We start from the raw sequence: 14,443 nt of genomic DNA, 5'->3' as shown, positions 1-14,443 counted from the left end.
TACAATACCATCTAAAAAATGCAGAGGACAAACGTCCACAAACAGACCTGCTCAGGGTGCAGAGGCTAGGAGAGCTCAGATAACCATCTCCTGAACTAGCTGACCGGAGAAACCCATATGCCTGAAACTGGTCTTGGCAATAGCCTCTGTCCCAGCACCTCTCTCCAAGGAGAGAAGAGAGAAAGATTCATTCCCCATCTACCTCTCAGGACGGATGCATCAGTGACCTGAATCCCAGAAGGTGGGGAAGAGTGAACTATCTGCTGTACTCTGAGCCTCTGCTTCAAAGACATCTGGGTAAGCCCCCTCAGACTTGTGTTTGTGGGTGCCTGGGTGTGCTGCTACTCCAAGCTTATATACACGTGTGTAGTCAGCTGATGTTTAAAGAGCCCTCTGAGGAAAAGACCACTGAGGTGGGGCAGCCCTGAACGTCAGTCAACACCGAGCTGCTCTGTGTGAAATTTTTTTCTGTAGGAAGCTCTCTTCCTGATCCTGCTGTTGTCTCAGACAGGTCCCCAAACTGTGCTCTGCAGACCTCTGACGGGTGGTCTGTAGGGTGTTCGCTGTCACATGCTGCTGGCCCTTCTCCTTGCTTCCAGCTGCTAAGTTGCATTAAAAGAAGCTAAAAACTACATTTAAACTCTTATGCCCTACCGTGACTTTCCCATTGCTGTGGCGGCCATGGGGATGTTCACGTGACTGCAAAAGGGAGGGAGGCGTCCAGGACCCAGACTTTGAGATGTTCTCCAACTTTGAAGAAGTCCCGAGAATCTCTGGTCTCAGGGTATGTCTACATTGTTAGGTCAGGTACCAGAGCTGTGACGCTGTGCAAGCCCAGCCAGAACCCTGGGGAATTGCTCAAGCAGCTAAACTTCACTGAAGCCTCACAGCCTCATTGCTCCCATACCAGAGCGAACTGGATTAAAGCAGGCTCAGGTGTGTGTGCACCAGCTGCACTCACAGCCTGTGATTAGGTATCGACATACCCTAGAAGCCTTGTCTCACTTGCACAGCCCCATGGGTGAGGCTGCAAACTCTCCACCTGAAGACCCAAGCAGCTCCTAGAAGTTAGCTAATAACTAATAAGAGGGTCCCCTCCTGCAGCTGCTCTTTTAGCACAGCCATGCCTAAGCAGGCTTGCGAAAGGTGCGGGCACTTTGCTCACATTTTGTTATTTTGTTTTCTTTATTGATAACTCCCTTGTTTACTTCTCTCACAGTAAACATTCCCCCTTGAGTTTACACCAGAATCCCTTAAAAGTCCCGATGAGAAGGGGGAGGATGGTCCCAGAGTTAGGGTGCTGCTCTGGGACTTGTGGGGTTCAAGTCACTGGTCTGCCACAGACTTTCTCTATGACCTTGGGCAAGTCACTTAGGGCTTATCCTCACTGCAGGGTTAACATAGGTTCTTACTCACGTGTTGCCCCTCTGCCCCTCCTGTCCACACACAAAACCTCTTCCCCAAGTGTGGTGGGGCTGCAGAACAGGCCAAAGCCGGAGGGCTGCTCACACTCTGGCTTGTAATCCACCCACGCGGCAGTGAGGACTCAGGTTCAATCACTTGAGTGTTGCTAGTTTTCCAATGCCTTCCCACGCTTCCTCCCCTATGCCCAGGACAGACAAGATTTCCCACAACTCACTGGAAAAGAAGCAGAGTAGTGCCCCCCGGGACTCTAGGCTGTGCCCCCCAAGCACCCTAGTGGCACAGACATGAGTGCAGCTCTCAGACACTATGGTGCCAGGGTCCCATTGAAGTACCTAAGGCAGACAGCTGCTGCCCCATCCTGGCACAGGGTAACTCTACAGTGGACTGGCCTTGCTCTCAGAGGAAACAGAGCTCCTAGTTTTCAACACATCCTCATGAAAGCTGGAGGGGCCCTTTGGAAACTACTTATGGATCCAGGCATCTGTTCACATTGCCTGTGAAATACCCAGGGCCAAGGTCTGTATGAAAGCCAGTCAGATAATAGTAACCAGGGGCATGGGGGGCAGGGATTGACAAAATGAATGACCAGCTCTAACCAGTGCCTGTCCAGCTGATGGACCCAGTTCCTCCTCTCCCCAGCCAGACCAAACTAGTGATTACATCTGTTTTTCTCCTGGAACATATTAAAATAACAATAGATCCCACCCCTCCACCAGGAGCAGATACATTCTCACTCCTCCCTCCCTGCATTCTTCCCCCCGTCTCTTCTTCTCCACCTTCTTTTCCTTCCACCGCCTACCCCCACCCCCTTTCTGAAACCCATGAGCAGTGTGTTTCGCCCCCCTCTTTCTAAACTGGGATGGGGGCAGCTGGAGAGAGATGTGGGGCAAGGGGAAGGTCACTTTCCTTGCCCTATCCCCAGCCCGACGCCAGCCCAGTTTCCGCCCCACATGTAGCCCAGTAAACAGCATACCCCAAAGCCCTGCCCCTGGCAGGGATGAGAAACACGGCACGAAATAAAGCCAGATCAAAGGGGGCATTAGCTGGTAACCCCATCGCAGCTGTGGGGGCAGGGAGGGGAACTCCCCCTCTGAGCTGTGAAGGGGGGGTGTCTCCGATTGCCAAGCCCTGCACCCCTAGATCTGAGCATGATAGGCGGGGGGATAGAGATTAGTCCTGCTCCCCAATATCAATGCATGGGGGCGCGGTCTTGCTCCTCGCTCTCCGGATCTGGGCACCCTTTGGGGGTGTAACTAATCCCCCCCCCCCGGACAGCTGTTGGGGGAGTTCTCCCCCGAGCCCCATTCCTACTGGTCGGGAGAGGACCGCCCCTTTGCTGCCCGGCTGAGTTCTCCCTGCCCGCAGCTGCTGACCCGAGTGGGGAAAACCTGTGTCTGCACCAGCTCCGCCCCTGCCGCCTTCCTCCCAGCTGCGAGCCCCGCCGGGGCTTTTGGAGGCCAGCGACGGCCGGACGCGCAGCGCTGGAGAGGGCGGCTCTGAGCTGGACTAGCCAGGTAACTTCTGGGGAGCCCACACTCCGGGGGCTCCCCGCGTTAGAGGCCATGCAGGTGGCCGGGGGTGCTGAGAGCCATTGAACCAAACTGTAAACCCTGTGTATGATGGGAACCACTTCCAGCCAGGGGGTGTGGCTGCACCCCTAATTCCAGCACCCAGGCCTGGGGCTGCCTGGCAGAGACTCCTGCTCTCTCCCGGAGGGCTGGGGTTCCCCGCGGCCGCTCTCTGTGTCCTGGCTGGGGGGCTCAGACCCTCCTGGAGCTCTCTAGGGAGTGGGGAGCCTGCACTGCTGCCCCCGCAGAGCCCCCCGCCTGTTCTAGGCAGGAGCTCTCTTGTGTCCCCCGGGGAGCCCGGCTGGGTTCCTGGCACCCCCGGGCTCTTGGTAAGTTAACCAGGGTGTGCTGCTGCTGCCATCCCTCCCCCGGCTCAGCCGCAGGGGAGGATGGAGATAACTGGATATTGGATCAGGTCCCCCATGTGCCTTCCTTCCCCCCCCCCCCCCCCATCTGAACAGGAGCTGGAATGGGGGCGGTGGTGGGTAGGGGAATGGCATTCAACTCATTGCGCTGTGCCCTGGCCCAGGGATGGCTCTGGAGTTTTTAATGCCCGATTAAGCAGGTGGTGTGTCTTGCTGTGACTGTGTGCTCACTCTAAAGGGGGAAAGCCCTAGGAATTGCCTCTCACCCTAAGCTATCTACTCCCTAGAATAGGTCTGCACCCAGCCATGCACTGACTTCCCATCTCCTCTCTTTGTGTCCCCATCGCCCTACACACCCTTCCGCTTACCTAAGGCTTTTCCGTGGCTTGTGCTGACGTGGTTACTATCGCGCAGAGTGCTAGTTATCTCATTGTCGCAGTCAAACCTTTTCTCTCCTCTCCAAACCGTCCCCACCCGGCTACTTTTCATGCAACATGCTGGCTGATCCACAGAGGATCGTGGTCTGTTAGAGCAGCCAGCTAATAGACTTTAAGGCAAGTGGTGGAAGTCTAGGCATTGGATGTAGCGGATCTGGCTTTGCCTCCTGTTGATGAGATAAGGTGAGTCTCATGGGATCAATTTTAAAAAACAAAAAAAGTCATTTTCTTGTGCTCTCCCTGTCAGTGGTAGGCACCCGTAGTCTCTAGTCTTAGAGTGTAAACTCTTTGGGGCAGGGACCGTCTTTGTGGGTTGGTGCAGTACCTAGTGGAATGGCTTCCAGGCGCCCTCCCCATACACACAATGATTTCTCCAATAAACCCGCAGCCATTTGTTGAGCACTTGGCTCTGCCATGCCAAAAAAGGGGCAGCAACACTGTCAAGATAAGATGCGAGCAGGGACGGGGATTTTGTGTCCGTCTTCCGTGCCTCTGTTTGCCAGCTTGAAATGGGTGAGGTGCTTGTTTGTGAAACCTCTTTAAATTTCAGTAACCTGAACGGGCCTGTGGAGAAGCTGATTGGCAAACGTGCCTATGTGGGGGGGCAAAAAGGTTGGGTATGATGACGAAAGTACAGGGTTGAGGATGGTTCTGTGCGTCTTTTCCATCGGAGTCCTTGGGTGCAGCAGCTGGTGCTGATCAGTGCTAACTGTGACGGTGGGGATCTTTTTAGACGGATTACTTCACCAGTAGTGTTGTTTCTCTGTCCATTCTAGGATGATGCTCTCCGTCATTTTCCAGGTGACCTGCAGCCTGACTGCCTGGCTCTCCCTCTACGCCTGTTTCTGCTATTGGAATAAGCACCGTACTTACGAGTGGAGTTGCCGGCTGGTCACTCTGATGCATGGGGTCATTGTCACCTGCCTCTCTGGCTACGTTGCTTTTATCGATGGCCCCTGGCCTCTAACTCACGCAGGTATGTTTGGTGGAGTTTTGCCCTGGGACAAGTGATCTTCTCACTGAAAAGAGGCAGTGTCTCTGTCCTACCTGTGATCGGTGCAGGAGGATTAGTTCTCTCTCCTTAGAGCTCCCTTTGCTATCTCTTGCTGTCTACACCAGGTCTTCCTCTTTCATGCTCCCATCTATGCTTGGAGCCGCGTTTTCTTTGCCTGCCTGTAGGCCAAGCCCCTGTGACCTTCTTGAGACCCATCTCTCTTTCTTGCAATCCCTGACTGCCTATCCCCACACTCAGGCTTTCTTTCTTTTCTTTTCTTTTTTTAACTGTTTCCCCCTGTTGTACTTAGCAGTATGATGAAATTCCTTGGGGCAGGGCCTTGGCTAAGTTGTTGGGCAAAGTGCTGTGCACATTTCTAGACTTCATCAAGAATAAAGAAACTCTTTTCTTTATTCCCATTTCTGACTTCATCCTGCATGTCTTGCTCATCCTCTGGAAGTCAGTGGGGTTCCTGCTGTTAGCGTGAGGACAATGCCTGACTGTCACTTAAAGTATCAGGCCCCTAAACTGAGAGAGCTTTCTAGTGGGGATAGACTCTGCCCTCCCCCATGTGCAACCCTGCTGCTTTGGTGGCTTATAAATAGGCTTGGTAGAATTCAGTGTTGATTAATTTTGGTGGGTAATATCGATGGTTCATTTTTAAGCTTTTTTTTTTGTATTTTTATAAATTTTAAATTTTTACAGTTGTGGACAACTATGTAGGGAGGTCAGATAATTATTTAATGACAGTAGAAGTTGAGATTCAAAGAGTTCAAGCTTTAAAGTTGTTAAAACACAAACTGAGAGAGACAAGGTGGGTGAGGTAATACCTATTTTCGGGCCAACTTTGGTTGTTAAAAGAGCCAAGCTTTTGGGCTCCATAGAGCTCAAGGGCCCACAGACCTGGAGAAGAACTCTGTGGAGCTTGAAAGCTTGTACCTTTCACCAACAGCAGTTGGTCCAATAAAAGATATCCCCTCACCACCCCCCCACCCCCCGCGCTTGTGGCTGTTGTATCCTGGGACCAACATGACTACAACAATACTGCAAAAACCACAGTGTCCATGTCCCATGTCAAGATATACAAAATAAATATCCTAAATCCAGAAATGATTTGTTGATTGAACTATTCATTCACTGGTCCATTTGTAACCAGCCTAATTCAGAAGTTTAAATCACTGGATTTTGACTCTAACAAGTTCTCAAGCAGCGTTTTTCTTGCTTTCCTTATCTGTAAATTTCAATTATTACTGATGGAAAAATTTTGGTGGGTCAGTAGCGTAGCTAGCGGGGTGCAGGGGAAGCAGCCGCTTCCCCTCACCCCTTTTCCCAAAAGCAGCGCCTTTCCAAAGGCGGCCGCCGGCCGGAGGAGCAAGGGGGGGCACAGGCTGGCCGCCTGCAGCACGGCCGAAGGAGCAGGGGGGCGCAGCATGGCTGCCGGCAGCTGCGGCCAGAGGAGCAGGGGGGGCGCAGGCTGGCCGCCCGCAGCGTGGCCGGCAGCCATGGGGGGGTGGCGGGCGCGCGGGCGGAGGAGCAGGGGGGCGCAGCATGCAGCCCGGCCCCGCAGCCGCGGCCGGAGGGCGGGGGGCGCAGCATGGTGGCCGGAGGAGCGGGGAGGGAGGGGCAGTCAGCGGTGCAGCCGGAGGAGGAGCCAAGGGGGGGCGTGGCTGGAGGAGGAGCCAAGGGGGGCGCCTTTTTTAGGTTTGCTCCCCCTCCTCTTAAAAGCTGGCTACGCCACTGGTTTGTGTGTGTACAGTGAAATCAACATTTACGGATTAAAAATCTGATATTTCCAAGCCGGCTTCTAGAGGCCATTCATATCCCGCACCTTGCCAGGGAAGAATTCCCCAGCACAAACATCGCATAGGGCTCTGTGGGTATGCCAGGGATGGGAGGAGTTGGGTCCATAGCATATGGCACCACAGGTGTTCTGTCTGGTAGTCCCTTAAGAGTCCATCCTGGGCTGCTAAGTGGCCTAAAGGAACCCGTGGGCTACCGCATTCCTCCATTCCCCCTCTTCAGTCTGTGCCTTCTCAATTTGACCCAGAAACATCTGCTACCATTAGTGCGTGCAGCACGGTAGATGTTTAGGGCTATACACTTGGGACTGTAGAAATGGGGAAAGGGGACTGTGTGTGGGGGAGGGCTCTTGATGGACAAAATCCCTCCCATCCAACAAGCCCGGGATTAGAGGACAGTTTGGGTCCTTCGCTTGGTTTGGTCTTGCTTTATTTATTTAAGGTCATTGTCTTTCAAAGATTCCTAGTCATACTTGCTAAGTTTACAAGGTAAAATATCTTTCTACCTGCCAGCTGCCTGCAGACTTAACCTGAGATCTGAGAGTCAAGCTGGGTTCTTTCTGACTTCTGCGTTGGAGATTTTGCCTTCAGTTACACCTATGTTGTTGCATTGGCAGAATATACCTTCGCTCCAGTTGCAAAGCTAACTGTTCTACTAACGATGCACGAGGCAGAGCCGACTTCAGCTCTCTTTGAGCTGCGTAGGCTGTGCTGTGATAATGGAATTCAGAAGTAGTAAATCTGGGGGAAGAGTGTCTTACGCACTCAAGTTGGCAGCTCGGACTCTGCATACACCCAGAGAGCAGATCTACTGAGTGAGCAGCCACTGTTTTTCATAGTCTGGTGAACTGTGTCCATTGTGTAGCTTTCCTTTTAGAAATGGAGCCCTTAGGAGCATCTCTTTTCAATTTAATGCACATGTCTTTCCTTTCAGGGACGCCAAACACGCCTCTCCAGGTCCGTGTGCTGTGCCTTACCTTGGGTTACTTTATCTTTGACCTCAGCTGGTGCATGTACTTCAAGACAGAAGGAGATCTCATGCTGTCTCATCACATGCTGAGTATTTGTGGCATGGTGCTCGTGCTGGGGCTCGGCAAGTCAGCCACCGAAATCAATGCCATTGTCTTCGTCAGCGAGATCACCAACCCGCTGCTGCAGGCCCGCTGGTTCCTGCGGGAAACCGGGCACTACTGCAGCTTCATTGGGGAAGTGGTGGATGTCTCCTTTGTGGCTCTCTTTATGGTGCTGCGGATTGGGGTGGGAGGCCAAATCATGTATTCTGTGATCGTCTCCTCCAGCCCCATATGGCTACTCAAGGCTGGAGGCCTGGCTATGTACATAGTGTCCCTGGGGTTCATGATCGAAATCTGCAGCTTCGCTAGGAGGAAAGTGTTGAAAAAGTACCATACCTGGAGGAGTGTGAGCGGCGGGGACATGCCCCTGAAAACCAATGGGCATCTGACACCTCATTAACCTTGTGCTGAATGGACTAATGTAGCTAACCTGGCAATAAGGGACTGGGAATCCTGGCCTGGGCAGTCGAGTTCTGAGAGCGAGAACTGTTCAACACCAGCAATAATGTGAAATGGACCGTTTAGTATTGGTTGTCACGAGCTGGATGAGCCGGAATCAGATGATGCTGCAGGTGTCTAGCAAATGCTGATGGGGAATCCTACAGAAGGGTGTGACGGTACTAACTTCTCCAGCACTGATGCGGTCTCAAAAGGGAGGCTAGATACCGCTCGAGCTGTTCAGTCTGCTCCAGGCAAACTGCACAGTCCGGGCACACTTTGTAACTCCAACTTCCTTCTCAGAGGCAGTAGGTCTGTGGGGAGTCTTTCCCAAGCTACGCAATAACATAATGCACACTTGGACGAGAGGCACTGCACAAATGCCAAGTATTTATTGTGGTTGAGCCTGGTATCTTTAGAAGCAAAGTTGTTTTTTGAAGGGATGGGACTGTAGTTGGGCTAATAACTGAGGCAATGTCTTTGCCTGGTTGTTTTTCATGAAATGCCTCTTCCCCCTTAATCTTGCTTCTGCTATTGGTATTTATACTCTCACACAACACAATTCTGGTCTTATTTGTAGCAATGTAACTTCAGTGGAGTTACTCTGGCGTTGCACTAGCAAAAGTGGGATCAGAATTGGGCCCATCTGCTCAGTGCACTTCTTTATAGAGAGGTGTTCCGCTGGAGTGGTTCTCGTTGGCCGTCTCGGCAATGCAAGACAATGGACTGAAGGGGCTATGGAGACTGAAACCCACCCCTCACTCTGCTGCTAAAGGGATCCTTTCAGGGGAAGGATAATAGAGGAGAATCTTGTCCCGATGCCATACTTGCTCTGCACATGAACCATCTCCAGAGGTGTGAAGCCAGAATCCTTCGTTAGTGCTAAAGTCACAGGAAAACCAGACACTGTTTTGCAGGTGTGACAGTTAAATGTCTATGTGCAAGTGTGTAGGCTTCAATGCAGTGCCCCTTCCCGGGCCCTGCCCTGGATCTGTCGCAGTAGGCTCCAGTATGTTTTAATCTCCCTGCATTTGCACTTTATTTCCCTCTGGCTTTACTGTGTGGATTGCACTATGCCGGAGACAGCAGCTCCCAGTTCAGCTCTGCTGTAAAACCTCTCCTGTTGCAGCTGAGGAAGAATGGCCAGGTGTTGGCCTCAGGCTACCTAGGTTGATTTCCCTGCCCCCTCTGAAATTTCATCAGGCTGGGGAGGGTGAGCCTTCATGCTCTATCAAAGCCATGGTGTCACTGCTGCTGGGGGAGTTTGAAGGCAGGATGAATGACTATAGTGGGGAATACAGCTCCTGTGGTGATCAAGGGTCTTCTACCCCTCACCCCCTTATTCGGAGCCTATTGTGGCTGCCCCTCTTTGCGCTGTTATCTGCCTTGGGGTTGAGGGTGGGGGAAGTGGTGCACTCAGGTGACTGGGGGATGGGGAATGCACATGTGTGAGAGGTGGGGCAGTGAAGGAGAGTAAGGGGGGGGGGGAGAATCTCATGTGGGGGCAGGAAGGAAACCTGCAGTTGCAAGGAGAGATGAAAAATGAAGGGGAACTGGAAGGAAAAGCAAGAGAAAGGTGCAGCCTCAAAGGTGGTTAAATTTATTCTGACTGCGTTATGGCTGGAAATACAAATGGAATCTTCAAGGAAATACACATGCAAGTCAGCCGGAGTCCTTGGCTATGCTAAGGTTGTGGGACAGACTAGCATGAGGCATGAACTCCTTGCCTGAGTTTGATTATTAATGCTTCAGGCTGATAAGATTTGTAATAAAGTGACCGTCTTTTGTAGCATAAATTTGCTGTGCACAGTCTCTCTTTAAACGCGGGATGGGATGGTAGGACCCAGTACTGCTCTGACTCAAGTTGGGGCTTGCTTGCTGACCTCTTTCCTAAAGCAAATGCATTGCCTTGACCTTCTAGCTGCTGTACTCCGGAACCTCTTTGGGTCCAGGTCTGTAGGGTATGGCTTAATGGCCAAAGCCTCTGTGTGAGATAGGACTAGGAGCCAAGCGCTAGCACTCTGACCACTATGGTATTTGCTATTACCCCCCCCCTCGCCCCCCGGGTGTGGACTTGATTGGAAGATGGGTGCTCAATGGCTTAATTAGGCAGGAGGCCGATGAGCTAATCAGAACCATCAACTGCGAAGAGCTAAAGGAGAAGAAGGAAGTGCAAGAGGAAAAGTTTGGCGGGTCCAAGGGATATAGGATCTCAAGCAAGGAGACTTTTGTGTCTCATGCTCCAGAGACTGGGCTAAAGTGTCCGCTTGTATGTTGCTGTAGTGATGAACGGGTGGAGGGGACGAAACAGGTGGTTATAAAACTAGGAAGCATCCAGCCTGTTTTGGGTCACCCAAAGGACAGAGGAGGTAGTCCTCTTACAATCGCTTTGGGACACCTAGACTCGTTCCTCAGCAGGGCCCATACGGTTCTTAGAGCAAGTACTATGCAGTGTGTGTATAGGTTTTGGGGGGAGTCTTAGAGGAGACCTTTAAACTGAGGTTCTTGCTGGGCAGGAAAGGTCATATGGCTCTTTGCCTAAAGCAGAGGTCTTCTAAAATTCCCTTCTTGTTCTGACTGTGCCCTGTGGTCCACGGCTGACTTCCAACCCAGAGGTGGCTTTTTTTTAGGAAAACCTGGTAAAATGCTTTGGAAGGAACACTCAATTAACATTAAAAAGAGGGACTATGTGAGAGGCCTTTGTGTCCCAATGTCCTCGTGCTAGCAGCTCTTTATAGTTCTCCATATTCTCTTGCAGGTGTAAGAAGATGGTGAAGTCTCATAATGCACCATCCCCTTCCCAAACTAGCAACTGCTGATGGATCTGATAGTTTTGAAATCACTATTAAATCTGCTATCGTTTTGAGTGATTTGATCCTTAATAAAAACAAGCTGGTCCCCAGAACAATGGGATACGTGGCAGATAAAACTACAGGCTTTTTATCAAAAGGAAGTGCTCAGAAATCTTCAACTAACTCAGCTTGTAATTTGAGGGGGGCCAACCCATAAACATTTTTCACTGTTTGACAAGAAGTATCTTTGAGATTTATAAGTCATGCAGGCTAACAAATCTAGTGTTCTATTACTGTGCATGTTGCAACCCTCATGCTAACTGGTATTATGAAAAAAGTTTAAAATGTAGGTTGAAGGACAGTCTACTGATGAAATGACTGTCCTGGGACTCTAGAGATCTGGGTTCAATTCCTGGCTCTGCCACACACTTCCCATGGGACACTGGGCAAGTCACTTGTTCTCTGTGCCTGAGTTTCCTCATCTATAAAATGAGTATAATTAGGCTTGGAAGAACTAGATTTTTTATTGGTAAATTTCAGTTTCACTGACTACACCAAAGCTGACATTTCCATCCATAATAATCAATTTATAGATCGGCAAAGTAAGAGAAATGCTGCTTGAGAACTTTTCAGAGCTTAATTTAAGGATGTTTACTTTGTATGTTTTGATGTGATATTGACCATTTGTGTTTTAGCTGTTATAAAGCATTCACTTGTTGAATCTCATCATCTATTAAAATATTCCTCCTAATTTCCTGCAACTGTGAATTTGATAAACATAAAAAACTTAATTATAACTGTGTACAACTGTGAAAATGTAAATTCATGCTTAAAAATAAACATCTGTTGAAATTATTTTTAAAAAATCAAAAATTGAATTCTCCTCTGCATAGGTATAAAATGTCCTGTGTCTGTCCTGTCTCGTAAGATTCTATCTGCAGCACCTGGGCTGATAGGGGGCCTTGATCTCAGTTGGGCCCTTAACACTGCTGTATTACTGCTAGTCACAGTGCTGTTGTCTTCCTCCTTGAGTCCTCCAAAGCAATGCACTGAGACTTCCTAGGCTGTGGCTGTCAACACTGATTCTTGCAGCCCATGGTACTGGTAGCAGCAGATCAAATGTCATGATTCTGCTAGTTTGTTATAGTTTCTCAAACAGGATTTGAGCCTAGGGCCTGTACTGGCCTTGCCTACTGCAGGAAAGGCTCAAGCATGTAGAAATGGGGAAAAAGCTGTATGGGAAAAGTAAGTTGGTTCCCTGGCAGGGGAGGTTTAGTTTCCTCACCCCTAAACTATGAGCTGCTTGAAGTAACAGGAGCCTATACCTGATCTACCAGAAAGCCAAGTTTGAGTGATACATAATGCACGGCACAGTGCAGATGGGAACTGAGCCATGCTCTACAGCACAAACCACACCTGGCCAGCCTTAAATGTATCATTAGGTAAAGCTTGATAAATGTTTCTCTCTTGTGGCAGATGTAGGGGGACCGCTTTCATCTCGCTCTCCTTCATGAAACATACACCCTACCCTGAGGAGGAGTTTGTGGGTGCAGTGATGAGCCTGAGAGGCCACTGGGTTCTTCAGTATGGTTTAAAAAAAATCGCAATGCTCACCATTTTCACAACCTAATACAAAGGAGACCCTTTAGTACAGCAACCTTCATGGTTGCATCCCCTGAAGAGGCAGATGATCTACATTATAATAACTTACATGTATTGTAGGATCATCTACTGCCCCTTCCCCTCCCCGCTCAGGGCTCTATGGGTCTGTGTACACTTCACCCCAAGTTTGGGCTCTGATTCAGGTTTGAACCCAAGTCGTCCTTTCTCCACACACAAATCAGGCTGACTCAGGTCAGCAAGCCCACAGGACCCAGGTTGAGGAAGGAGGTGGGGAAGTCATCAGACCCCGAGTCCTGCTGTGTGGGGGGGAGGGATAGCTCAGTGGTTTGAGCATTGGCCTGCTAAAGCCAGGGTTGTAAGTTCAATCGGGGGGGTAAAAAAAATCGGGGATTGGTCCTGCTTTGTGCAGGGCGTTGGACTAAATGACCTCCTGAGGTCTCTTCCAACCCTAATATTCTACATATGTAGGTCCAAGCCCTATTACTTTGCAGTGTGGATGCAGCTAAAGCTGCAGAACTACAGCAGCAGATCTGCCTAGTGCAGTAGGGGCCTGTTTGCGAGGCTGTGAGTTCCAGATCTAGCAGCTGTAAGCCTAGGTTTACAATGCAGTATAGAGGGGGGCTTGGAAACACTGAGTCTGTGGTGCGGGATCCCACGGACCGTGTCGACACACCCTGTGGGGTTAGGTGCTGTTCACACATCAAGGAGAAAAGGAGTCCCAACCCCAAGAGCTTCCAGTCAAAGCAAAGCTCTAGGTTTTATAATCACTGGATGGATCTTTGTGCTGTGCTGCCTGGAGCTCCGTGGGAAGGAAGGGTGAGAAAGGGGGTTATGCTCAGCTGCCCCAGATCTGGGCACGTGACGTTGGGGTTAGGGTGTATGGCTCTCTTTCCTCCTCTGGCCTCAATTGTTGTGTAAGGACCGGTGGCTGTATATTGTTTTGTTGGGATTGAACTAGCACCATCCCTACTAACAGCTGAGGTCGTTGCTATAAGAACAGCCATACTGGGTCAGACCAAAGGTCCATCTAGCCCAGTATCCTGTCTACCGACAGTGGCCAATGCCAGGTGCCCCAGAGGGAATGAGCAGAACAGGTCATCATCAAGTGATCCATCCCCTGTCGCCCATTCCCAGCTTCTGGCAAACATCAGCTATCTGAGCTGATGCAGAGTTCCCCCACCGGTGAGACAGTAATGCAGCCATTCACTAGGTCAGTGTATTGCATATAGGTGGGAGTTAGTGGTCCCTCCTTCCCCACGCTGTGGATCTGCACATAGAGTGGAGTGGGTTAAGTAATTCTCTTTCCCTGCCTCAATTTGTGCCTGGGGATGGCTTCCTCCATGGCCTAGGACAACAAGGCCCTGATTCGGAGAGGGGGTGTCTTTGGGGTGCTAGTGCTGTAATATACATCATGCCAATATAAGTCACAGCCTCTTCTCCTGTGCGCTGGGAGAGTCTGCGGCAAGGGCAGATGAGGGGTGGTTGTGTTTCTTGCCCCTCCCTCGCCAAAAAATAAATAAATCCCCCCCCTGTACATAGGGGTCTGGAGGGAGTTTGTTCTCTTCCCCCTACACACACACTTTCTGCTCAGCTGTCCCCGTGCTGCCGTCTGTCCTCCCCACCAGCAGGCGACCCTACACCGAGATCCTCTCTGTCAGCAGCCGGCTGCCGGAGCCTCCTGCGCGGCGCTCTGTGGTTCCTGTTACCGAGAGACGCTTTGCTTACAGGGGCGGAGGAACTGAGCAGGATCCCGGCTGAGGCCTGGAGCTCTGGCCAGGTAACTTCGCCAGGCGCGCCCGGGACTCCCCAACTCTCCGGGCCAGCTGGGGCGCACGGGCAACCCCGGGACAAGGGCGCATGGAACTCAGCTACCCAGGGACGCACGGGGGTCCTCATCCCTCTAGACTAAAGGGAGCGCACGGGGGTCCC

The 14,443-nt window shown here is 51.0% G+C and overlaps 2 protein-coding genes across 2 annotated transcripts in view; both read left to right on the top strand.

The window, feature by feature from the left end:
• Positions 1 to 4,572: 4,572 nt before the first annotated feature.
• Positions 4,573 to 8,061, top strand: LOC112104381 (transmembrane protein 136-like). Its single transcript, XM_024196673.2, has 2 exons — positions 4,573 to 4,771; positions 7,523 to 8,061. The coding sequence occupies exons 1-2, from the start codon at positions 4,573 to 4,575 to the stop codon at positions 8,059 to 8,061; spliced, it is 738 nt and encodes a 245-aa protein (XP_024052441.2).
• A 6,185-nt stretch (positions 8,062 to 14,246) lies between these two features.
• The window catches only part of LOC112104365 (transmembrane protein 136-like), an 8,210-nt gene continuing 8,013 nt past the window's right edge, over positions 14,247 to 14,443 (top strand). The window contains exon 1 of the mRNA XM_024196651.3: positions 14,247 to 14,291. The gene's annotated coding sequence lies outside the window, so the exon portion shown is untranslated. The remainder of the gene's footprint in view (positions 14,292 to 14,443) is intronic.

This window comes from Terrapene carolina, unplaced genomic scaffold (genome assembly GCF_002925995.2).
Source record: "Terrapene carolina triunguis isolate 2854851 unplaced genomic scaffold, T_m_triunguis-2.0 Scaffold374, whole genome shotgun sequence".
In the NCBI taxonomy this organism is placed as follows: Eukaryota; Metazoa; Chordata; order Testudines; family Emydidae; genus Terrapene; species Terrapene triunguis.
The sequence above is the reverse complement of the archived record's forward strand: the minus strand, read 5'-3'. Positions and strand labels throughout refer to the sequence as shown.